Below are 24,909 nucleotides of genomic sequence, written 5' to 3' on the forward strand. Positions count from 1 at the left end.
TTGGACTGCACGAGCAGAAAGATGGAGTACAAATCAGTGTCTATACTGCTGCATTAGGCATTATTCCACCCCAATCTGGAATAGTTGAGGTTCTCTGAACTAGGATCACATTTTGAGGCATCCCAAGTTGCTATCTTAAATTTGTGTTAATAGCTTTTGAAAACCTGTTTGGATTCTATGGTTTGATTTATTGTCACATGTATTGGTATACAGTGAAAAGTATTGTTTCATGTGCACTATGCAGACAAAGCACACTGTTCATAGAGTACATGGGGAGGAGGAAAGGAGAGGGTGCAGAATATAGTGTTACAGTCATAGCTAGGATGTAGAGAAAGATCAGCTTAATATAAGGTAGGTCCATTCAAAAGTCTGGTGGTAGCTCAGTCAAGACTGTTTAAGCAATTTGTGCCCAAACGCTACATACTCATTACCCAGTTCTTACGAATTGGAATTTCTTACCCAGTATGACCGCAAAGATAGTTAAGAGGACAAAGGCATTTTTCTTGACAAAGCTCAGCACGCTTTGCCAACTGATGTTGCTAAAGCTTTTCTTCGCCCGGCCAGCTCGCTTCCTCACGGCCTTTTGGAAGCGCTGGACTCGACTGTCTGCAGTGCTCCGCTTGGCTGAATCCTCATTCAGGAAGAGGCTGTTCACATTAGTCTGCCGTTCACTCATGTTCAGCTCCAGCACCAGGCCCGACCACTTCCTCTCGTGGGCAACTTTGGAGAGAGAAGGAAGAAAGAGAAGGAAATCAAGTTTGCCAGTCAGAAGAGTACGAGTGGATTTTAACCGGGTGGGGGGAGAAGGAGTTGTGACACACCCTACTACAGGAACACCACAAGGGAGTTCATGCAGCAACCAAACTGGACCGGAATCTTGAACCTTCCCCTTACTTGTGAAAGCCAAACATGGCAGAGTGCCCCAGTCTGAAGCATGTACTTCCCCAGTGTGACCCCCACCTCCTTGCCAGTGTTACACCTTCTACATTTGTAACTTTTAATTTCACTTCCCCAAAAAAAAATGTTTTTTTTGCAAACTCTTTCTCATCTCCCCCAACAAGCCAGCTTCTCTGCCAAAAATCTGAATGAACAAACATGTTTTTAGTGAAGGCAATGGGCGAAAGTTGTATACAGCTCTCACTTGAGTAAAATAGTGCAGTTTGGATTTCAGTCCGTATTGTACAGAAGAAACTTATCGGTAATTGTAAAAAAAAACTATGGATCAAGTTTATCGCCATGGCAAAACTATTGGTGAAATGATTGAATCAAAATTCATTGCAATTTAGACTTAATCATCAATGTTTCACTAAAACGGGTGGCACAGTGGTTAGCACTGCTGCCTCAATGCCAGTGACCCGGGTTCGATTCCCGGCTTGGGTCATTGTCCACGTGGAGTTTGCACGTTCTCCGTGTTTCCCTTCCTGGCGCTCCGGTTTCCTCCCACAGTCCGAAAATGTGGGGGTTAGGTGGATTGGCCATGATAAGTTGCTCAATGTCTGGTGGATTAGTAGGGTAAATGTGTGGCGTTACGGGGATAGGGCCTGGGATTGTCGTCAGTGCAGGCTTGATGGGCCGAATGGCCTCGGTCTGCACTGTAGGTATTCTACGTATCCCATGAAAACTGTTGGTACCCAAAGCAAAAGCACAAATTTAAAGAGAAAACCTGCCGCCCAAGCATCTTCAGATTAGGGCACTGCGTACATGATGCTAAGCTGAACACTTGGGGTGAAAATAAAGCATGAAAATTCGCACACTAACACTTTGTCACGTATGAATTATTTTTAAATCTGAACATATCATGTTGGACAATAATAGTGTAATCTTTTAACCTATTGTCTGAAAATAGATTTTGCAAGTATTTAACATTTAGAAAGTGCTTTCGACACATCTTAACATTTTTTTGTTAAATATATTACATACACCTGACATACGAGGCTGCTGTTGATCATAGTGAACACAGTAAGAAGTCTCACAACACCAGGTTAAAGTCCAACAGGTTTATTTGGTAGCAAATACCATAAGCTTTCGGAGCGCTGCTCCTTCGTCAGATGGAGTGGAAATGTGCTCTCAAACAGTGCAAACAGACAAAATCAAGTTGCAAAATACTGATTAGAATGCGAATTCTTCTGGCTCTAGGATTCGCATTCTAATCAGTATTCTGCAACTTGATTTTGTGTCTGTTTGAGAGCACATTCCCACTCCATCTGACGAAGGAGCAGTGCTCCGAAAGCTTATGGTATTTGCTACCAAATAAACCTGTTGGACTTTAACCTGGTGTTGTGAGACTTCTTACTGTGTGTTCACCCCAGTCCAACGCTGGCATCTCCACATCATGATCATAGTGAACACAGGGATAATACAGTATTACTAAGTTTTAACAGAAGCCCTAACCCATTTAAAAATTAAAAATTGGGTTATACATAATCTGTAACCACCAAAAATAATTTGATGACCTGCCCCATGTTCAAAAGACAACTCGGTGCTTTGGCTAAGGTCATCAACCTGCTTTGCAAGATGGAAAGATAACTGATGTAACCATATTCCTTCCAGAATTTAACTAACTTGGAGTTTTTTTGAGGTGGTAACACAGGAGGTTGATGAGGCGTTTACAGATTTCCAAAAGGCACTCAATACAGTGCCATACCACAGACTTGTAAGAAAAGTTATAGCTCATGGAACAAAAGGGACAGTAGCAGTGTAGATACAAAATTGGCTAAGTCATAGGAAAAAGCAAGTAATGGTTAGTCTTTATATACCATTAAAAATCGGGCTAGAGGAAGGTTTTCCTGTTATTAATGATCTAGATCTCAGTGTGCAGTGGACAATTTCAAGGTTTGTGGACGATACAAAGCTCAGTAGCATTGTAAACTGTGAACAGGATTGTGTAGAACTTCAAAAGGATGTAGCCAAGTTGGTGGAATGGGCAGATAGGTGCATATAAAAGTTCAATAAAGGAGAAAAGTGAGGTGATTCATTTTGGTTGGAAGAACATACAGAGACACACTATAAAAAAAAAGGGTTACAACTCTGAAGGGTGTGCAGGAGCAGAGGGACCTGGGTGAATAAGTGCACAAGTCATTAAATTTGGCAGGACAGGTGGAGAGCATGGTTAATAAAGCATGCAGCATCCTCAGCTTTCTCAACAGTAGCAGAGACTAAGAACAAAGAGGTTATGCTGAACTTGTACAAGACATTCATTAGACTTCAGTGATATAATGGAGGACATCCCTAAAGCATTGTTATCCTCCTGGGAATCTCCTGCCATGATAGAGGGCCAAGTAAAGCAGTCACTTTGAGGGTCTAGTGTCAGGCACATAAAACCAGTCTCTTTATGCAGGGTGTGTTGTTCAAGTGATTGGTGCATTGATACTGAATATGTTGTCTACTCTTTGGCAGCCATTGTTGCCACCAGATTTGGAGGATCTTGTGAAGGCGCTGCTGATGGGATCTCTCCAGTACTTTGAGATGCCTGCTCTACATTGTCCAAGTCTCCACAGCATTTCAGATAGTGGGGATCACTGCTGCCCAGCAAACCATGACCTTGGTCTCGGGTTTGAGATCCTGGTCATCAAATACTCCTCATTTGGATGAAGGCTGAGCTGAAGATGATGAATTTCATCATCTGTGTCTTCAGGAGGAGGCTCCCGATATATGGAAAAGTAGACAATATTAATAGGTCTTCAATACAAGGAACATACGGGCATACAATGCTGCTTTGCATTGTCATTTACAACGTCCGGTCTTGCGTTGATTGAAGCCCCGAGTGCAATGCAATCTGACCAGTTTTCTTTTTCCTCTTTGCAAAAACATGCGGCTGTGCTGTGTTATGTACATATACAAGTGCGAGAATGGCCAATTATTGTTCATGACAAAAAGGCAACTTCCCTGTCCAACCCAAATACAATCCAAAATTCACATTTGTCACTACTTGTCAAAGAGAACAAAACCGATTTCTACTATATAAATTCTATGGCCGCCCTCATTGAAACAAGACAATAGTTGTTTTTTATATTCTTGTTGGCACTTGAACATAAAATCACTGGCAGACACCTCCTTGTCATATGCTACATACTATTTAGATAGATAGTCAAATAGTTTATGATTCATTTTCATTAACGCAAAAAAAACCCATTCTTTCCAGTTTTTTGACACCTTTACAATGTAAGCTGATTGCTGGAATATGCCTTTGCTTCACTTCGATCTGGGAATTACTTCCAACCCTCCTGGGAGAGTTACATGCCAGATTATGTCTGCTCTGATAAGATTCTACATGTAGATAAAACATACATATAAGCTCCATCCTTTGCTTCCAACTCTCCATCCATCTTTATATCCTTCTGATCACATTTTTATTACTTGTATAATTACCATAATTCTCTTACATGGTACCTTGATGTTTTGAAAATCTATGCAAATCACATCAGTTCTATTTTGTTTCATCTACTTCTGTGTTGTTTCAAAGCATTCCTTAAGGTTAATCAAGTCTGGGTTGCCTTCTACAATCAATGCTGAGTGAAGCTGACTAGCTTAACAACTTGTCCACCTGCTTAATTCTGTATTTTAACATTTTAGTTGTTTCAATTAAACCTAACTGGATTATAATTTCTCACTTTATCTATTTCCTTGTTTTGAAGAGATGACATCTGCCGTCCTCCAGTCTTCTGTTTCAACCTTCTGTCCCACAGAGCAGTTGGCTCCTGTGTGTTTCAGAACAACAACAGTGTGGGTTCAATTCCTGTCCTGGCAGAGATAAACTTGGGACCTGCCTCCTAGCCTGCCCTATATTTCTGCAGATTCAAATTATATTTGAATTCATATTATTATGGCGGCATAATGGCCAACTCCCAGAAATACATATTTCAAACCACTTAGAAAAAAATCTCATAAAAATTCCACTCTTTGGCTCTAAGTGTCCAGCTAGCATTAAAATGGGACAGTTCCTGATCCATTTTTTGGGTGAGTTTTCATGTCCAATCTTACATACTTAGACATTGAAAAATATGGGCTAGATCATTCCTAGCTGCTGTAGGCAGTGGGCTTGGCTTGATTCATCAGCCAGCAGAGGGAGCTATTGCACATGTGCAAACATCTGATTCTGCTCATGCACAATTACAACAGCAGAGTTCTGACAGACAGAAAGAGCCGTCAGGCCCCTGCTGTTACAGGCAGCTTCACAAACTCTTCCCCCATTACCACAACCGCGGGGGCCTGTGGCCGAGCCCCACAACGCACGGATATCTTGCCCCCGCTGTCATATGCCACCCAGACTGATCGCACCCCCTCCATACCAATCCGATCACGATACAGAGTGCGCAGAGGCCCCCCCTCCACTCCCCCCATCAATCGCAAGCAGAGTGCACAGCTGCCCCCTGCCCCCATCCCCGATTGGGCCACTCCTTCAGGCCCCGGTGGGCAATGGCAAGGTGCCCATTGAGCCTTGCCAAGGTGCCACATTGGCACTGCCCAAGCAGCATCCCCCCCCTTGCTCTTGGCCTCCCGGGGTACATCAATGACCTCCCAGGGGGCGTCAATGGCCATAAAGGCAAGTGAGCCCGGACAATTGAGCACCAGGCTCACTAAACAAATGCAAATAAACATTACCATACGCTATCTTAATTTATTCAGCCTCTCACACATTTCCAGCGAGAGGCTGACCTCGATGGAAATCCGGGTCTTATAAGATCGCGAGATCCGAGAAATTGGGAGTGATCCTGATTTCCCAGCTCTTGAGCGATTTTACCAGCTTGCTCCGCCCATCAATGGGCAGGGCGAGCTGGTAAGTTCCAGGCCAAGATTTCTGGGTGTGAAGAATGGGAGTAAGCCATTCAAACTCGAGTCTGTTTTGTCATTCAATGAGATTATGTCTGATCTGTAACCCAACTCCATTCACTCGCTTTGGTTCCCTATCCCTCAATCTCCTTGGCTTGCAATAGCCTATTGCTCTCAGACCCAATATTAATTAAACTAGCATCTATTGCATTTCATGGGAGCGGGTTCCACACTGCTGCCACATTTTGTCAACTTTTAAAAAATTCTCTTTCATGAATGTGGGCACAACTGGCTAGGGCTATGCGTAATTTCCTTTGAGAAGGCAGTGGTGAACCGCCTTCTTGGACTGCTGCAGTCCATGTGGCGTAGGTACACCTACAACACATTTAGGGAGGGAGTTCCAGGATTATTTCCCAGTGGTAGTGAAAGAATGCTAATATGGTTCAAAGTCAGGATTGAGTGGCTTGGAGGGGAATGTGCAGTTGTTGGTGTTCCCATCCATCTGCTGCCCTAGTCCTTTGAAGTGGTAGATATTGTGGTTTAGAAGGTTTTGTTGAAGGAGCCTTGGTGAATTGCTGCAGTATGTTTTGTAGATGGCACACATTGCTGCTACTGTGCCGGTGGTGGAGGAAGTGAATACTTGAGATGCACTGGGTGCCAACAAGCAAACTGTTTTGTCCTGGATGGTGTCAAGCTTGTGTTATTAGACTTGCACTCATCAGGCAAATGAAGAGTGTCCTATAACATTCCTGATTTGTGCCTTGTAGGTGGTGGACAGGCTTTGGCCAGTCAGGTGGTGAGCTACTGTCTGCTGAATTTCATGCCTCTGACTAACTCTTGTAGTCAGTCTTTATATGGCTAGTTCAGTTCCTGGTCAAAGGTAACTACTGGGATGCTGATAGTGGAGAATTCAGTGATTGTCATGTTGTCTGGAAATTAGACACTTCAACCAGTGTGCACTGAAACTTGTTTACCCAGGTGCACTTACTCATGTGACAAAGGATGAGGGTCGACCCGTAATTATACTTTGGTCTTTATTTCAATACTATGGTACCAAACTTCTTACGACACTCAACGCAAATAAATTATCTTAATTTATCCAAGACCTAGATACTACCCATGAGATTGAGCTGGCCAGGCTCGCTCCACCAGCTATGTATCTTGGTCTTGGGTCTGCGCTGAGTTCCGAATTCAGGGTCTTCCATTTGTTGAAGGTTGGTCTCAAGTCTTTGCTGTTTCCTCACCTGCTGCCTCTGCTGCCAACATTGATTCTTCGCTGGAGGTTGAGTTTTCGCGAGGGGATGGCCTCCAGGTGACTCTTATCTGCAATTGTTGTGCCCTTCTGGAAGGTTCTCTGGCTTCCAACCAATGTGGTTACTGGGTGGGGGGGGTCGCAGCACCCAATGGGATTCTTATGCATATATGAAAGGCTCCAGGGCCTGCAGGTGTCCATCCTCAGGTGCACAGAGACTCTTTTCCATGGCGAAGATTTGTGGTGTCAGTCTTGCCAAAACTGGGGAATACACAAAACACTGTCTTTATTTGGTCAGGGCTGAGCACCTCTGGTTCCAGCCTCTGAGGCAAGTCCAGACTTGCCCTTGCTCGCCTCTGACCAAGTGTTCCAACTTAGCCTGTCCAAATTCCATCAGGCCTGGTTGCAGAGGCTGTTGTTCAATTTAGACTATCCAATTCTGTGTCTGGCCGAGCTGTCCAGCCCATGGGCCAGTGCCTTGGAGAGCTGGAGCATAGCATCTGCCTATTTATATTCTAATATTCAAGTTATAAAATCTAATACTCCATTTGCCTTTTATGATTATATTTTGTACCTGGCTACAGACGAGGGGGTTATTGAACTATTCTGAAGCAAGATGGGAAAGCCATATTATTTTAGTTTTGAGACAATGGGATCATTGGATTTGGTTCAGTTTACTATCAGTGTGGCTGTAGAAAGTATTTTATTCTTTATTATTTTCTCTGAACCACAGTAATCACTCTTTTTATAGCTTTGAGTTTAAAAATATTTGCTCATTGTCCTGGAATTTCTTCTCTATCAAATCTGAGTCTCTGACAAAACATTACTTGGAAAAAATGAACCTCCTTATAGCCTTCTCAGCTGCATCCACTGAAAATCAGCAGTTAAAGCAGAAACTAAAGCCATCAGGTCTTGAGCTAACTTTATGAAAATTCATAGGTTAGCCCAAACACTCGTGCGTTTCCTCTGGGTGCTCCGGTTTCCCCTCAGTCCAAAGATGTGCGGGTTAGGTGGATTGGCTATGCTCAATTGACCCTTAGTGTCAGGGGACGAGCTATGGTAATTACATGGGGTTATGGGGATAGGGCCTGGGTGGGATTGTAGTCTGTGCAGACTCAATGGGCCGAATGGCCTCCTTCTACACTGTCGAGATTCAATGGATTCTATCAACATTTGAATGGTCAAGCTGACCCACAGCTGAGATCTCAAGTTAACCAAGGGACAAATCACTGCACAATACAACAGACAGGAGATATAAAAACATCCATCTACAATGCATTCTAATGAGGAAAATGGAGCTGAGACCTGTTACTTTCTGGTATGAACATGCAAAAATAATGGACAGGAAAAGATCCAACTGGTCCTCGCGCCTGTTCCTGAATAATTGTGAAGCCTTATGCATCATGATGCACACTCGCTCAAAGCCATAAAAACTCCTGGTAGGGTTAAAAAAAGCAGACTAAAAACCGGGCAAATATGGGAAACAAAATTAGCAAATTCCTCCCCGACTCTTTTAGATGATCTAAACTAGTCCAGGAGATCATATTGATCTTGATTTATATTAGTGTACCTAACTCTTATATACAAGATGATATCTTCCTCAGTCAAGAACAGACCCAGATCACCCTGAAGGAAATCAACCACCGTTTGCCACATAAGCCCACAATCTATTCCACAGATCCACGATTGCCTTGGGGAATGAACAATCAGAACTTAATTCTGCCCATAAATAGTTTCTAAATGTGATCTCTACCTATTCAATTGAAATAATTGATCCATGTACACACAATCATGTACCCTTCACTGTTTTATAAACCTCAGTAAAATTACCCTGAGGAACACTACACTTCCCCAGGTCAAACATAGTTATAAAAGTTTACAGCATGGAAACAGGCTTTTCGGCCCAACTTGTCCATGCCGCCCAGTTTTTACTATTAAGCTAGTCCCAACTGCCCATGTTTGGCCCATATCCTTCCATACCAATCTTGCCCATGTAACTGTCTAAATGCTTTCTCAAAGACAAAATTGCACCCACCTCTACTACTAACTCTGGCAGCTTGTTCTAGACACTCACCACTCTGAAAAAATTGCCTCTCTGGACCCTTTTATACCTCTCCCCTTAAACCTATGCCCTCTAGTTTTAGACTTCCCTACCTTTGGGAAAAGATGTTGACCATCTACCTTATTTATGCCCCTCAATATTTTATAGAGCTCTAAAATCAGCCCGAAGCTTCCTAGGCTCCAGAGAAAAAAGTCCCAGTCTATCCAGCCTCTCCTTATAACTCAAACCATCAAGTCCCGGTAGCATCCTAGTAAATCTTTTCCGCACTCTTTCTAGTTTAATAATATCCTTTCTATAATAGGATGACCAGAACTGTACACAGTATTCAAAATCGTGGCCTCACCAATGTCTTGTACAACTTCAACAAGACGTCCCAACTCCTGTATTCCCAACTCCTCTGACCAATGAAACCAAACATGCCGAATGCCTCCTTCACCACCCTGTCTACCCGTGACTCCACTTTCAAAGGAGCTATGAACCTGTACCCCTAGATATCTCTGTTCTGTACCTCTCCCCAACGCCCTACCATTAACTGAGTAAGTCCTGCCCTGGTTCAATCTACCAAAATGCATCACCTCGCATTTATCCAAATTAAACTCCATCTGCCATTCATCAGCCCACTGGCCTAATTGGTCAAGATCCCATTGCAATCCTAGATGAACCTTCTTCACTGTCCATCATTTGACAAAAATGGAGGGATCTACTTGCACTGGCTAACCACCCTCTACAGTCCTAATACATGCACATAGCTCATTCCTCCAGTAACTATATCTAGGGCATGAATGAAAGTAGCAAAAAAACCAAGGTCTGGGCATGGATCTCTGCAATTTTTTAAAAAATTCATTTGTGGGACATGGGCATAGCTCGCTGACTGGCCAGCCAGCATTTTTTGCCCATTCCAAGTTGCCAGAGGGCAGTTGAGAGTCAACCACATTGCTGTGGATCTGAAGTCACATGTAGGCTAGACCAGGTAAGGATGGTAGATTTTCTTCCCTAAAAAAGGACGTTAGTGAACCAGATGGGTTTTTCTGACAATTGACAATGGTTCCATGGTCAGCAGTAGCTTCTTTTTTAAAATGGAATTCAAATTTTGCCATCTGGGATTTGAACCCAGGTCCCCAGAACATTAGCCGAGTTTCTGGATGAATAGTTTAGTGATAATACCACCAAGCCATCGCCTCCCCTAAATGCTACTGATAACTGGTCTCCAAGCATTCAGTCAATACCCAATTCACTTCAGCCGAGTTCCACCAGAACTGCAAGTTTCTATCATGTAACAAACCAGTGGCAAAAGATTTCTTAGAGTCCTATAGGCAATGTTTCCTGCAAGATGCACATTTCTCAAGACAGGGTAGAGCAGGAGCAGGAAGAATCTGCCAGAAAGAGATATACTGATTTAAATTATATTAAAATGTTAATACATATTCTTCATCACTCGCCTCCATTAATGTTAGTCATAAATATGAAAATTTCAATGCCTATAAATAACTTGGATGAGCAATTGCTGAGCCAAGGTGCAAAATTCTTTAAAGTGAGAAACTGTGTTTGCTGCAATTGTTTTTTGTTGGTAATGTGTGTACCCTCCTCTATCTGGCTCTATGAGAAAGGTTCAACCTGAGAGATAGAGAGAGAGAGTCAGGACACAAAGAAAAGATAGAGGGTGGGATTTTATGGCCTCACTCGCCCTGAAACCGTAAAATCCCACCCAAGGTCAATGGACCTTCCCATTGTTTGTCCCTCGTCCGCTCCGATTCCCGTGGCAGGTGGCACAGTAAAATTCCAACCAGAATATCCAATAAACTCAAAACCATTTCAACATTAGCTCTTCCAACAACACCTTCAGTTGCCAAAGACTAACTTTACCCATGGCATAGAAAGTAACCCCAAAGACACTGGTTTTGAAATTTTTGCTTTCTTTCCAGTTCCCTACCTATTTGCATCACACTTTACCCTCAGACCTACTGAAATCATTAGCTCCCCCACAGACAGCCATACTAGGACCAGACATCCAGTCTCTCAATTGCCTATCTGAATGCTTCTGGATGTCTTCTGATATTGTACCTGGAAAACAATAGACTGTTCCAGACTCAAAGCTTCGGTCGTAGGTGGCACAGTGGTTAGCACTACTGCCTCACAGCGCCAGAGGCCCGGGTTCGATTCCCAGCTTCAGTCACTGTCTGCACGGAGTGTGCAAATTCTCTCCGTTTCTGCATGGGTTTCCTCTGGGTGCTCCGGTTTCCTCCCACAGTCCAAGAGATGTGCTGGTTAGGTACACTGGCTATGCTAAATTCTCCCTCAGTGTACCCGAACAGGTGCCAGAGTGTGGCGACTGGAGGATTTTCACCAACTTCATAGTAGTGTTAATGTAAGCCTACTTGTGACACTAATAAATAAACTTTAAAGATATAACTGTCTGTCCCCTTTCATTTAGTTTCCTACCTTTAATATCTGTCTCCTCCTATGCTCAGTGTCCAAACTAACCCCCCCCCCCCCTCCCCCTTCCCCCACCACCAGCCCCATTCTGATACTACGATTTTATATAGAGGGCCATGCTTCACAGATTTTCATTTTCCTCAAACTAACTCCATATCACCAGGGAATGCAAATTAGTTTCTCAAAGAGGGCTAACAGCTGTTGTGGGAGACAAATCTGGAATAGAACACTTGGTAACTTTGAGTGACCAGCCCTGGATGTTTATTTGACACGGTTTCTCATGTAACAAACCAGACAAATTTGCTAGTTTTAATCCTGGTGAACTTCCCTCATTTCCTCACGTCATCTTCATTCCCTTCTTGGCGTAACCATTCTATAGAAACTCTGAACAAAACAGTTCTGCCCTGAATTGTAAATTACTTGACGTATCGAGCAATTTACTGTTGAGTAACTGAATGGTAATCTATATGGACGAATGAATTAGGAGCAGGAGTCAGCTCCTCTCCTGCTCTGTCGTTCAGCAAGATCGTGGATGACCTGACTGTGGCCCCAATTCCACATTCCAGCTACCCCCAACTCCCTTTGTTAGTCAAAAATCTATGTAACGCAGACTTAAAAATATTCAAATGCCTAGCCTCTATTGCTGTCTAGGGAAAAGTTCCAAAGATTCACGGCCGTCTGAGAAAAGAAATCTTCTCACCTCCATCTTAAATGGGAGAACTCTCATTTTTAAGTTGTGTCCCCTCCCCCCACCCCCCCCTAGTCTCTCCCAGAAGGGAAAACATCCTTTCAACACCTACCCTCATGATCTATTATGTTTCAATAAGATCACCTCAATCTTCTAAACGCCAATGTCCACAGGCCCAGCCTGTCCAACCTTTCCTCATGAGAAAACCCCTCCCCATCCCAGGTATCGGCCTGAACTGCTTCAGATGCATTTACATCCTTTCTTAAATAAGGAGACCAAAACCGTACACAGCACTCCAGATGTGGTCTCACCAATACCCTGTACAACTGTAGCAAAACATTCCTACTTTTATATTCCAATCTCTTTGCAGTAAACAACATTATATTTGCCTTGCTAATCACTTGCTCTACTTGCATACTAACCTTTTGTGATTCACGTACCAGGACACCCAGAATGCTCTGTGCCGCAAGAATTCTGCAATCTCTCACCATTTAAATAATATGCTGATTTTTTAAATTCTTACTGCCAAAGTGGAGAAGTTCACAATTTCCCACATTATACTGCATCTGCCAATTCTTTCCCCACTCACGTAACCTATGTTCCTTTGTAGACTCCAAGTTCTCATTACAACTTACTTTCCTTCATCTCATTAGCAAATTTAACAACTGTGATAACCCCTACGACTTGCATGCGGAAATTACTGATTGACCTCCCTGTAGGAGGCATTGAATACAAGCTCCCTGGGGATTGGTAATTAACTCATCAGGTGGAGCTCGTACACCGAGCCCTGTAAAAGCAGCCCCCGCCCCAAGTTGGTCCAATGTTGTATTGTTCCAGTTGGAACCTGTTTGTGTTCAAAGGTTTGTGGTTTTGATTTACTTGATTTTGTGCAATAAAGCACTGTTCCTTTACTGCTGACTCCTGGAGTTATTATAGCAACCACACATTCGGTCCCTTCAGAGTCATACAAGTTGTAAATAGTTGAAGCGCTGGCACTGATCCCTGTGGCACTCCACAGGTCACTTCTGGCCAACCTGAAACTGACTCATTTATGCTACTCTCTGTTACCAGTTAGCTAACCAATCCTCTATCCATACTAGTATGTTGCCACATACACCATGAGCTCTTATTTCATATTATAACCTTTGGTGTAGCACCTTGTCAAATGGAAATCCAAGTAGAGCACATCCACAGGTTCCCCTTTATCCACATTGCTCCAAAAACTCCAATAAATTAGTCGAACATAAGTTCCCTTTATTAAACCATGTTGAATCTGCCTTGATTGCACAGAGACATTCTACAAGTGTTTCATCATAACCTCCTTAGTAATAGATTCCAGGAATTTTCCTTTGGTGGACACCAAACTAACTGGACTGTAGTTTCCGGTTTTCTTTCACCCTCCTTTCTTGGAGTCACATTCACAATTTTCCAATCTGATAGGACCTTTCCAGAATACAAGGAATTTTGGAAAATTAAAACCAATGCATCAATTATCCCAGCAGCCATTTCCTTTAAGACTCTAGGATACAGTACATCAAGCTATGGGGACTTCTCAGCTTTTAGTTCCAATACTTTTTCTATTCCTTTCCTTAGTGATTATAATTGTTTTAAGTTCCTCCCTCCCTTTCACTTGATTGACATTTACTGGGATGTCATTTGAAGTCAGATGCACAATATCTATTCAATCATCTGCCACTTCCTTAGTTTCCATTATTAATTCTCTAGACTAACACTAATTACACTTTTCCTAATTAAATACCTACAAAAACTCTTGAGCTGTTTTTCATATTTCTAGCCAACTTTCTCTCATATTCTTAACTTCTCTCCCCAACTAATCTTTTAGTTATTCTTTGCTGTCCTTTATCTTTTGTCCAATCTTTTGACTTGTCACTCACCTTTGCAGAATTATATACCTTTTTGTTTCAATTTGAGATAATTAACTTCATTAGTTTGCCACAGATGGTGTGTTGTTCTGTGAGTCTCTCTCTCACTGGAATGTTTCTTTGAGTATTCGGAGATATCTCCTTGAATGTTTGCCACTGCATCTCTACAGATTCTATGCCTTAACCTAATTTCCCAGTTAACTGCCAACTCTGCCTTCATGCCCCCATAACAAAATAAAGTTTATTTATTAGTCACAAGTAGGCTTACATTCACACTGCAATGAAGTTACTGCGAAAATCCTCTCGTTGCCACACTGACAATTTAGCATGGCCAATTCACCTAACTGGCACATCTTTGGATTGTGGGAGGAAACAAGTGCAGTCACAGGAAGAACATGCAAACTCCACACAGACAGTGACCCAAGCTGGGAATTGGACCCAGGTCCCTAGCACTGTGAGGCAGCAGTGCTACCGTGCCGTCCCCATAACTAAATTACACTTAAAACATTAGTCTTAGATCCACTCCTCTCTCCCTCAAACTGCATGTGAAATTTAATTGTATATAGATCACTGCTACCTGTGCGTGCGTGTGTTAATGATGAGGTCATTAATTAATCCTGTCTCATTGCTCATTACAAGGTCTGGTATAGCTTGCTCCCTGGTTGGTGCTTGAATACGTTGCTCCGAGAAACAATCTGGAAATCACTCCACAAACTCATCATCCAGGAAACCTTGGCCAATCTGATTCACCCAAACTGTGTAGATTAAAATCACCCACGACTTTTGCCATACCTTTCTCATAAGCACCCATTGTTTCTTCCTATATACCCTATCATAGTGTGGTTAGTGTTAGAAGGTCTATAAATCACTCCCACAGGTGAAGTCTTGCCTTTACTATTTCTCATCTCTGCCCAATCTGATTTTAGGTCTTGATCTCCAGGATCAAGGTAATCTCTCTCCAATGCCATCCTTAATTAGAGCTAACCCCTACCTTTTTGTTTGGCTTCCTATCCTTCTTAAGTGACATGTATCCTTGAATATTTATGTTCCAGTCTTTGTCAGCCTGCAGCCATGTCTCCATAATGGCTATCAAATCATACATATTTGTTTCTATTTGTGCTGCCAGTTCACCCATCTTGTTACGAGTGCTATATGCATTCATTTAGTCTGCCTTTTTACTATTTTTGTAACCTTTAACCCTATCTGTTGGTGTACTCTAGCCCTTCCTGACATGCTCTGATCACCATTTCCCTTATTCCTACCTTGCACTCTTGCCTCATTTATCACATCTTCCTAAACATGATCCCTTGCTCCACTATCTAGTTCCAAGCCCTCCCTCCATGTTCTCGCCAGAATACTCAATCCAGTATGGTTCAGGTAAAGACCATCCCTATTGCACAGCTCCCACTTTCCCTCGTGCAGGCATATTTATCCTTCGCCTGTTCAAACATACAGAATTCCTGTAGTGCAGGAGGAGGCCATTTGGCCCATCGAGTCTGCACCAATTCTCCAAAATGGCATTTTACCCAGGCCCACCCTATCCCACACATTTACCCTTAACCTACATATCTTTGGACACTAAGGGGCAATTTAACATGGTCAATCCACCTAACCTATGTATCTTTGAACTGTGGAAGAAAACCAGAGCACCCAGAGGAAACTTATGCAGACACAGGGAGAATGTGCAAACGCCCCAGGGGCCGGAATCAAATCCGGGTCCTTGGCACTGAGGCAGCAGTGCTAACCACTGTGCCACCCATACATATGCATGGTTCTCCACACATTTCACTGCTGTCACCATGGTACCCATCTTTAAATGTCTTTCACCCTCACCTTTAAGAGAATGCCATACTTGAAATTCACGTTCTCCCTCACCTTTCTTTTAACAGAAATACAAAAGCAACCAGATTTTCTTGGATGAATGGATGGGAAAATAATCCAATGTACAGTCAAGCCTTTAACGCAAGGAAAATGGATTGTTATTGTACCGACATTCCATTCATGGTGGCGTTTGAACCTTAGGCAGTTTCAGGATGCAAATGAAGGGATAGGAATGTTCAGAGTTTTGGGATATATTAAAATTTGCATTTAAACATACATAGTGGAATCAATCATAACAGGTACAAATTCTCAGAACAAAGTCAACCCTAATAATCTACTTATCATTGTAAAAACTCAGAATTTAATGACAGGAATTAGTACCTAGTTATTCCAAGATACAGAAAAGGGACAAGGTTTTCTTAAAGCAAAGACCAATCTTTATCGAGAAACAAATCCAGGCTACATATTACCAAGCTCCAAAATAAAGAAGAATCAATTCTTTCATTACTATTAATGTTGATAAAAAATACAATTTTGAATATTTTTGCCAAATAAATTCATGGCCACACCATGAATAAGAAATAGCAGCCTAAGGAGTTTCAGGAAAAATAGTGTGTGGGAGTACTTCCTCATGCCATTGTATTGAAAATGAAAAAAAGAACTTGCATTTATATGTCATAGAAACGTAGAAGATAGGAGGCGGCCATTTGGCCCTTCGAGCCTGCTCCGCCATTCATCACGATCATGGCTGATCATCCAACTCAATAGCCTAATCCTGCTTTCTCCCCATAGCCTTGGATCCCATTTGCCCCAAGTGCTATATCTAGCCACATTCAATGCTTTGGCATCAACTACTTCCTGTGGTAATGAATTCCACAGGCTCACTATTCTTTGGGTGAAGAAATATCTCATCTCTGCCCCAAATGGTCCGCGTCGAATCCTCAGACTGTGACCCCTGGTTCTGGACACTCCCACCATTGGGAACATCCTCCCTGCATCTACCCTGTCTAGCCCTGTGAGAATTTTATAAGTTTCGATGAGATCCCACACATCTTCCATGATCGGAAGATGCCCCAAAGTATTTTACAGCCAGTTAAGATTTTTTGAAACATAGTCAAATGTGTACTACAGGAAACATGGCAGCCAATTTGCGCACATCATTGTCCAACAAACATTTATAAAGCATCTTTTACAACCTCAGATCATTCCAAAGTGTGTTACGGCCAATGGTGCAATGTAGATAACATGACAGTCAATTTCAGCACAGCAAGGTTCCACAGCAATGAGACATTGACCAGGAAATCTGTTTGGCTTTGTGACATTGATTGAGGGATAAATATTAACCAGGATTCTTTGGATTATGCCATGGGATCTTTGACACCCATCTGAGAGTATAGTTTCAAATCTCATCTGAAAAACAGCACGGCCAAAGTGTTCCCGTCTTGGCCGCACTGACAAGTGCTTTGCTGCATGTCAGTGAGGTATTGAGCCCACCAAGGTGAGGCTTTCCTCCTGCTTATGTAAAGTGGCAGTCAGTGTGCAGGCCAGTGGTCAGGGCCAGAATACATTTGGTGGCCTTCTGTATCCGAGTCTCTATGTAGGTGGCCATTCTTTCCATGGAGCTGAACGTCAGTATAACAACCCGAGATATGATGGCACTCATACTGGAGATGGATTCCTCCAGTCTCACTCATAGCTATTCAAAATTCCCTATACTGCTCTACAAATTTGTTTTTTGTGCATGGTCCTCAGCAGTCTGCATCTACGTCAAGCTGAACAGAGTTTGGAGTGTCCTGCACCCTCTGACAGGGGCTCTCCACTGCTGTCCCCGACTCCAACACCAGCTCCTGCTCACGTGATAAAGGGATATCTTTAATGGAGGGCCCACCAACTCTATCCGCACTGATGGAGGACTCCACAGCCTGTTCCCTACTTAGCTCCTCCATCATCCATGAAAGATTGCTGGAAGACCAAAGACATGAGCCAGTGCTGACACAGGGAAAGGATGCAAACTCAAAGAGCTTATCATGACGTTTCAGTTAGTGGTGACACCAACTCATTTCATAATTAAGTGGCAAGTGGAAATGCGATATCTATTGCTGTCACCAGGTCTGTGTGCCATCCCATCACTGCATCTCGATACCTTATCAACACAGTAGGCAAACTTAAGGCAAATATCAGAGGAAAAGTATTGGAGAAACCCAAGGGTTTAAAAAGATGACAAATCTTCCAGATCTGATAGCCCACATTGTACAGTTCTAAAAAAGATAGCTGTAGTGATAGTGGAAGAACTGGTTATGATTTTCTAAAGTTCACTAGATTCTAGAATACTCCCAGACTATTAGAAGCTAGCAAATGACAAAGAATGATGATTTTGCCCAATCATCTCAATCACAGGACATCACTACAGGAGTTCCTCAGGGGAGTGTCCTAGGCCCAAACATCTTCAGCTGCTTCATCAATGACCTTCACTCCATTACAAGGTCAGAGGTGGGGTTGTTCGCTGATGATTGCAGAGTGTTCCATAATATTTGAAACTCCTCAGGCACTGAAGCCATCCGTGTCCATAAGACCTGGACAACATACAGGCTTGGGCTGATGTGTGCCATGAATGTCATTTGGCACCTTAGTGCAAAGGAATGACCATCTCCAGAAGAGAAAATGTAACAGCTTGACATTCAATGCCATTACCATCAATGAAATCCATCACTATCAACATCCTGAGTGTTACCATTGACCAGAAAATTAACTGAACCAGACATAAATGTGATTACAACAGCAGGTCAGAAGCAGAAGATTTTGTGGCAAGTAACTCACCTCCTGACTCGCCAAGATCCATCTACAAGGCACAAGTCAGGAGTGTGCTGGAATCCTCTCCACTTGCTTGAATGAGTCCAACTCCACTAAAAATGCAAAAGCTCAATACCATCCAGGACAAAGCAACCCATTTGATAGGCACATCATTCAGCACCTTAAACATCCCCTCCACCAATGATCCAGTGTGCACCATCTACAAGATGCGCTGCAGCAAATTGTCAAGCCTCCTTCGACATCACCTTCCAAACATGCAACTTCTAACACCGAGGGGGTGATTCTCCCATCCCACTGCACTGATGTTTTAGCGCAGTGAGCTGGGAGATTCAAGTGGCCCTCGATGCGTGGGTTCCGCGCTGGGTGTCCCACCCCAATAGTGTCTCCCAGTGCCGGATTTCTGGCAGCGTCAGCTCTGCGCCAGAAATAGGCATGGAGCCGTACGTACATGCAAATGGGCATGTACATCCGATTTAAATTAGCAGGCCCGGGCCCGAATTCTCCGGGCCCACTAAGCTCTCCCACCCCACCAGGAGTATTTCACTCCAACAGGGTTTACCGTAGCTCCCCACTTGCCGGGAGCTGGCGATCCGGCCCTGCTGGAGTGAAGGGGGAAGGGGAGGCAATCGGGACACCCTGCCCCCTGAGCAATGCCAGTCTGTGCCCCCAGCACTGCCCAAGGAGCAAAGTGCCAATGCCCAGGGGGCACATTGGCACTGCCCACCTGACATGCGGCAGTGCCAAGGGGTTGAGGCTTCCAGGGCACATCAGTGGGGGTTCCACTGCCACTCTGCACTTGGGCCGAGTGACAGAGGGAGGCCAGTGATCGGGGCTGGTCATTGAGGTGGGAGGGGGGGGAGGGGGGAGGAGACAGAGGGGCAGCAATATGAGGGTCACAGGGTTGGCGGCGGACAAGGACATTGTGTATGCGCTGACCTCGACACATGCGCATGGACCCACTCAACGTTATGCTGCCGGCCTCTCCAGTGAGAATAGGCCCCGCCCACAGATCTTCAGCGTGATTCACGTGAGTGCAGTCTGTAGCACACAATGTGGGAGATTCATTTTTAAAAACTCCCTGAAAAAAATCCAGTGTGATTTCATCCAGTTTTCACGCAAATGTGACAGTTGGATTTTTTTTGGGAGAATGCCAGCTCTGGAAGGGCAAGGGCAGCAGATACATGGGAACACCACCAAGTTTCCCTGCAAGCCCCACACAATTCCCAGATGGAACTAAATTGCCATTCCCTTTCGCTGGGTCAAAATCCTGGAACCCCTTTGCTAACAGCGCTGTGGTATACCTACAGCAGATGGACTGCAGCAGTCCAAAAAGGCATTCACCATCACCGTCTCAAGGGCAATTGGGATGTACAACAAATGCTGGCCTTGCTAGTGATGGAAGAATTTTTTAAAAAAGTATTCTTGAATTTCTATAAGTTGTTCGATAAGGTACCAGACAAATGGTTAATAAGCAGTTAAGGGCTACTAGGGTTGGAGGTAATGAATTGGTATGGATAGAGGATCGATTCATGGATAGGAAGCAGTGGGTTGGGAGAAAGGTGGAATTTTTAGGTTGGCGGGCTGCAACTAGTGTTGCAGAGGTCAATGCTAGAGACTCAACTATTTACAATCTATAGTAATGACTTGGACAAAGACTGAGAAATGTATAAAAGTTCACTGATGATACAAAGCTAGGTGGGAATGCGAAGAGAACACAGAGGTTATGAATAGATACAGGCAGCTTGAGTAGGTGGGCAACAAGGCAGTGAATAAGAGTACAATGTAGGGAAGTTTGAGGTTATTTATTTTGATAGTAAAAATAGAAAAGCAGAATCTTTCTAAAAAAAAGTGTGAAACTTCTAAATGTTGATGTTTAGAGAGGAGAGGTTGGATGCACTCAGAAGAAACAAAGAAAGTTAGCATGCAGGTACAGCAAAAAAATTAGGAAGACAAATGAACTTTATTACAAGAGGACTGGAGTACTAAAATAAAGGAGTCTTGTCACAATTGTGCAGCGATTTGGAGAGACCACAGTTTTGGTCTCCAGATTTAAAGGAGGATATATCTCAATGGAAGCACATGAACATGCAAACTAGGAGTAGACGACCACTCGACTGTTCAAGCCCGCTTTGCCAATCAATAAGATCATGGCTTATCGAACTTTAACCTCCACATTCCCGCCTACCCCTGATATCCTTTCACCCCCTTGCATATTAAGTATTTATCAACCTCTGGTGATGGCCTAATGGTATTATTGCTAGACTTTTAGTCCAGAAACTCAGCTAATCTTCTGGGGACTCTCATTCAAATCCCACTACAGATAGTGGAATTTGAATTCAATAAAAAAAAATACCTGGAATTAAGAATCTACCGATAGCCATGAAACCAGTGTCGATTGTTGCAAAAACCTACTAACGTCCTTTAGGGAAGGAAATCTGCCGTCCTTACCCAGTCTGGCCTACATGTGACTCCAGAGCCACAGCAATGTTGTTGACTCTCAACTGCCCTCCAAGGGCAACTAGGGATGGCAATAAACGCTGGCCAGCCAGTGACGCCTATGGTCCGTGAATGAATATAAAACTCAGGATTTTGCCTCCACTGCCATTTGAGGAAGAAAGTTCTAGAGACTCTCAACCCTCTAAAAGAGGAGACTTCTCATCTCAGTCTTAAATGGACCACCCCTTACTTTTAAACAATGACCCCTAGTTCTGGGCAGTACAGGTTCACTAGATTGGTCCCTCAGATGAGGGTTATTCTCGGATGAGTGGATGAGTAAATTAGGCCTTTTCTCTCTGGAGTTTATAAGAGGAGATGACCTCATTGAAATGTACAAGATTCTGATGGGGTTCGACAGGGTCCGATTCCCCCTCCCAGGGCTGGGAATCTGGAACATGGAAGCATAGTCTCAGCATAAGGGGTCATTTAGCACTGAGATGAAGGGAAATTTTGTCGCTCAAGGGTGATGACATTCTCTGCCCCAAAGGGTTGTGGGTCTGTCAACATTGACTATAGTTATTGGCAGCTGTCCCTGGATTGGAGGATGAAGTTTACTCTGGTTAGCAAGTTTCTGCCTTGGGTTGTGTGGTTGGACAGGCTGATTCTCGAACCACAGATCTTTGAGCACATGGGGCAGGGTGTCCCATGAGGTAGTGAAACCCAGACTGCAGGATTTTCTTCCTTTCCTTCTCGGCTGATCATTAAGATGCAACTCGGTGAAATGCCCTTTGATGGACAAGTTGCTTCCATTTTGAACAATTAGTCGCAAGTTCCTTCTATTCATCAATGACAATGTTGCTGCACTTCAAGGAGAACTCAGGGTGTCAGAGTGTATTTAAGACTGAAATAGACAGATCTTTGGTCTCAGGGAATCAAGGGATGTGGGGAGTAGGTGGGAAAGTGGAGCTCATGCAGACAAATAAGCCATAGTCATATTTACTGGCAGAGAAGGCTCAAGGGGCCATATGGCCGACTCCTTCCCCAATTCTCATCTTCAAGATGTCTTCCTCCACTGTGCCTATGGCTGCAAGTCCACCCACTTCTGCCCTGGAGTTGTAGACTTCCTTTTCCAGCCCTGAGAGATGGCAAAGAGTAATGTATGTGAGAAGCGGAATGTGTATCAGGGAGGGGTTGAGAACAGTTGTGGAGGGTGACGAAAGGGGATGAGTGAGATGGCAAGAGGATGAAGATGTGAGAGAGTGTCAGCTGTCTTCAAATGGAGACTTGTGGAGGTGCTTGGAGAGAATGGAAAGTGCAACGTCGTCAAGCTGTGCTGGAGAATGCTGGAAAAGTCAAAGTGATACTCAATCTTTCTGACCTAATGAGGCCATTAAGGCAGTAGGGTAGCAGAGTGGTTTGCACTGCTGCTTCATGGGTCAGGGACCCAGGTTAGATTCCCAGCTTGGGTCATTGTCTGTGCGGAGTTTGCACGTTCTCCCAGTGCCTGCATGGGTTCCCTCCAGGTGCCTCCCACATTCTGAAGGACATGGTCAGGTGCATTGACCCGAATAGGCGCCGGAGTGTGGCGACTATGGGAATTTCAGTAACTTCATTGCAGTGTTAATGTAAGCCTTACTTGTGACTAATAAACAAACTTTAAATTAAGCCTTTACCAACACTGGATCCAGGCCCCAAGCACCACACTCCTGCTGCTGACACCCTCTGACACACCGAGCCACGCCTGTTTGGCAATTGGGTGTTTCACCTCTCCCACCCGCCCAGAGGAAAGACCGCCTCCTTAATATTACCTCCTGTGAAGAGGAAAGCCATCCCACATCTTCCTGTCATGTTCTTGCCTTGAACAGCCTTCACCAGCGAGGCTTCCTGCATCCATTGTGATCTGACCCGACCTCTGATCCCATGGTCCCTTTAAATTTAGACTGCACGCTGTGATTGGTCAGGAAACATGGAAGTAGGATGCTCATGTCATGGGTGAACCAAAGAGCCATGATAAAGCCCACTGACAGAACAGACAGCCTCCCCACTGCACGAGAGCGTGTCACAAAATTCCACCCAAATCTTCAGCAGGGTGCAGGGTGTACAAACTCAGGCTACATAGCCAGAGTGATGCGCGATATAACACACAAGAGGTGTGATGTACTCGGGAAATAAAGGCTTTTATTGCCAACAATAACAGAGCTACCATATACAGTACACGATCCCAGACTAAAGGGTCACCAGGCAGAGCAGTGACCTTTATACCTCTCCCAGGAGGCGGAGCCGACTGGGGTGTACCATAACAACTATATTAACAGGTAGAACAGCCCAACCCTAACCCCAACAGTAACATATATACAGACTCGTAGTACTGGCCAGACCATGGCTCAGCACTACCTAGTGGGAACCAACAATGGTTCACCACACAGAGTTACACTGTTGTGTTGAAAATGGGGAGGAAAGGGTTGTGGGTGAGCTCACAATGACAGGAACACTGAGTAGTAGTTTGGGAGAAGCAGAATGCTGCAGGAGATAAGACTTGCTGCTGCACAAGTGACAAATACAAGAAAGATCGAAGCGAGAGGCAGCCGCTCTTATTCCCCAGCCCTTGTGCTGAACTTCCAGTGAACAAGGGGAATCTCCTTGGACATTCACTCCCTTGATCTTTGCTTTGTTATTCCTGTCCATAATTAGATGCCTAAACAGGAAACCATATAATTTTATAAAATAGGCTGGGGTATTCCAAACACACAGTACAATTAAATTTAATGGGATTAAACCTAATTTATTACAAAACTATTGTAACCCTAGACTCCTGGGGAGTCGATTAGCTCAGTTGCCTGGAAGGTTGGTTTGTGATATGTAGAGTGGTGCCGTCAGCACACGTTCAATTCCTATACTGGCTGAGATTATTAATGAAGGCCCTGCCTTCTCAACCTTACCCCCTGTCCGATGTGGTGATCCTCAGGTTAAATCACCACCAGTCAGCCCACCATACCATCCCTCTATGGTGATTTTACCTTTCAAATCTAGAAATGTTTTGTTACCACATAATTGAAAGATTAACTCAATATTGGTTAGGATCATGATAAAATTAACCATGTGCATGAGCCACTCCTTCCTTCTTTCCTGCGTTTCATAGCAGTGATATAATGTCCACACAGAGGACCATCCAGAGCAGCATAACCAATAGTATGATTAGCATTTTAGCTGCATTAATAAGCAATTGAAATCTCTGACGTAGCAGTTGCCCTGGGCTCACTCAACAATTTGTCTCAACAACAGACTTTATAAAACAGAGGAAAGCAGAATTCACATTAGAAGGGATGAGGTAGGAGAGCCAGGTTTTACGAAATGGGTGACCTTTTACCCCCCCCTCGCACTCCCAGCTCCTGGTGCAGCAGAGATTAAAGAAAAAACAAAAATGGGTTTTTCCTAGCACCTTTAACACAGGAAAACATTTCAAAGCATTTAACAAGAGCATCACAGAAACAAGGAGGATAAGAGCTTCAGTGTCAGGGGAACACTAGAATCTCCAACTACCTCACCAGATCACGCACCATCCTGATCCAGATGTGTAGGGTTGCACTTGTCAGGTTGGATCATGATCCCAACGTAGGCCTCAACGCTGGGTTGGGAACGATACAAATACCAAGAAATGGTGAGGTTGTGCGTCACCTATTTCTGCCCTGTCACTACAAGGACTGCATTGCTTTATGGTTTCACAAGGACAGTGGAGCAGATTGGAAGATGTAGC

The 24,909-nt window shown here is 43.8% G+C and overlaps 1 protein-coding gene across 3 annotated transcripts in view; it reads right to left on the reverse strand.

The window, feature by feature from the left end:
* slc1a6 (solute carrier family 1 member 6) overlaps positions 1–24,909 on the reverse strand; it is a 144,339-nt gene that overhangs the window by 73,462 nt on the left and 45,968 nt on the right. For all 3 annotated transcript variants that reach the window (XM_078198449.1, XM_078198448.1, XM_078198447.1), the window contains one exon: positions 460–720. In XM_078198449.1, the coding sequence (XP_078054575.1) occupies positions 460–676 (217 nt within the window). In that variant the 5' untranslated portion in view covers positions 677–720. The remainder of the gene's footprint in view (positions 1–459; positions 721–24,909) is intronic.

The sequence above is a fragment of the Mustelus asterias genome, chromosome 26 (genome assembly GCF_964213995.1).
Source record: "Mustelus asterias chromosome 26, sMusAst1.hap1.1, whole genome shotgun sequence".
Taxonomy (NCBI): domain Eukaryota; kingdom Metazoa; phylum Chordata; class Chondrichthyes; order Carcharhiniformes; family Triakidae; genus Mustelus; species Mustelus asterias.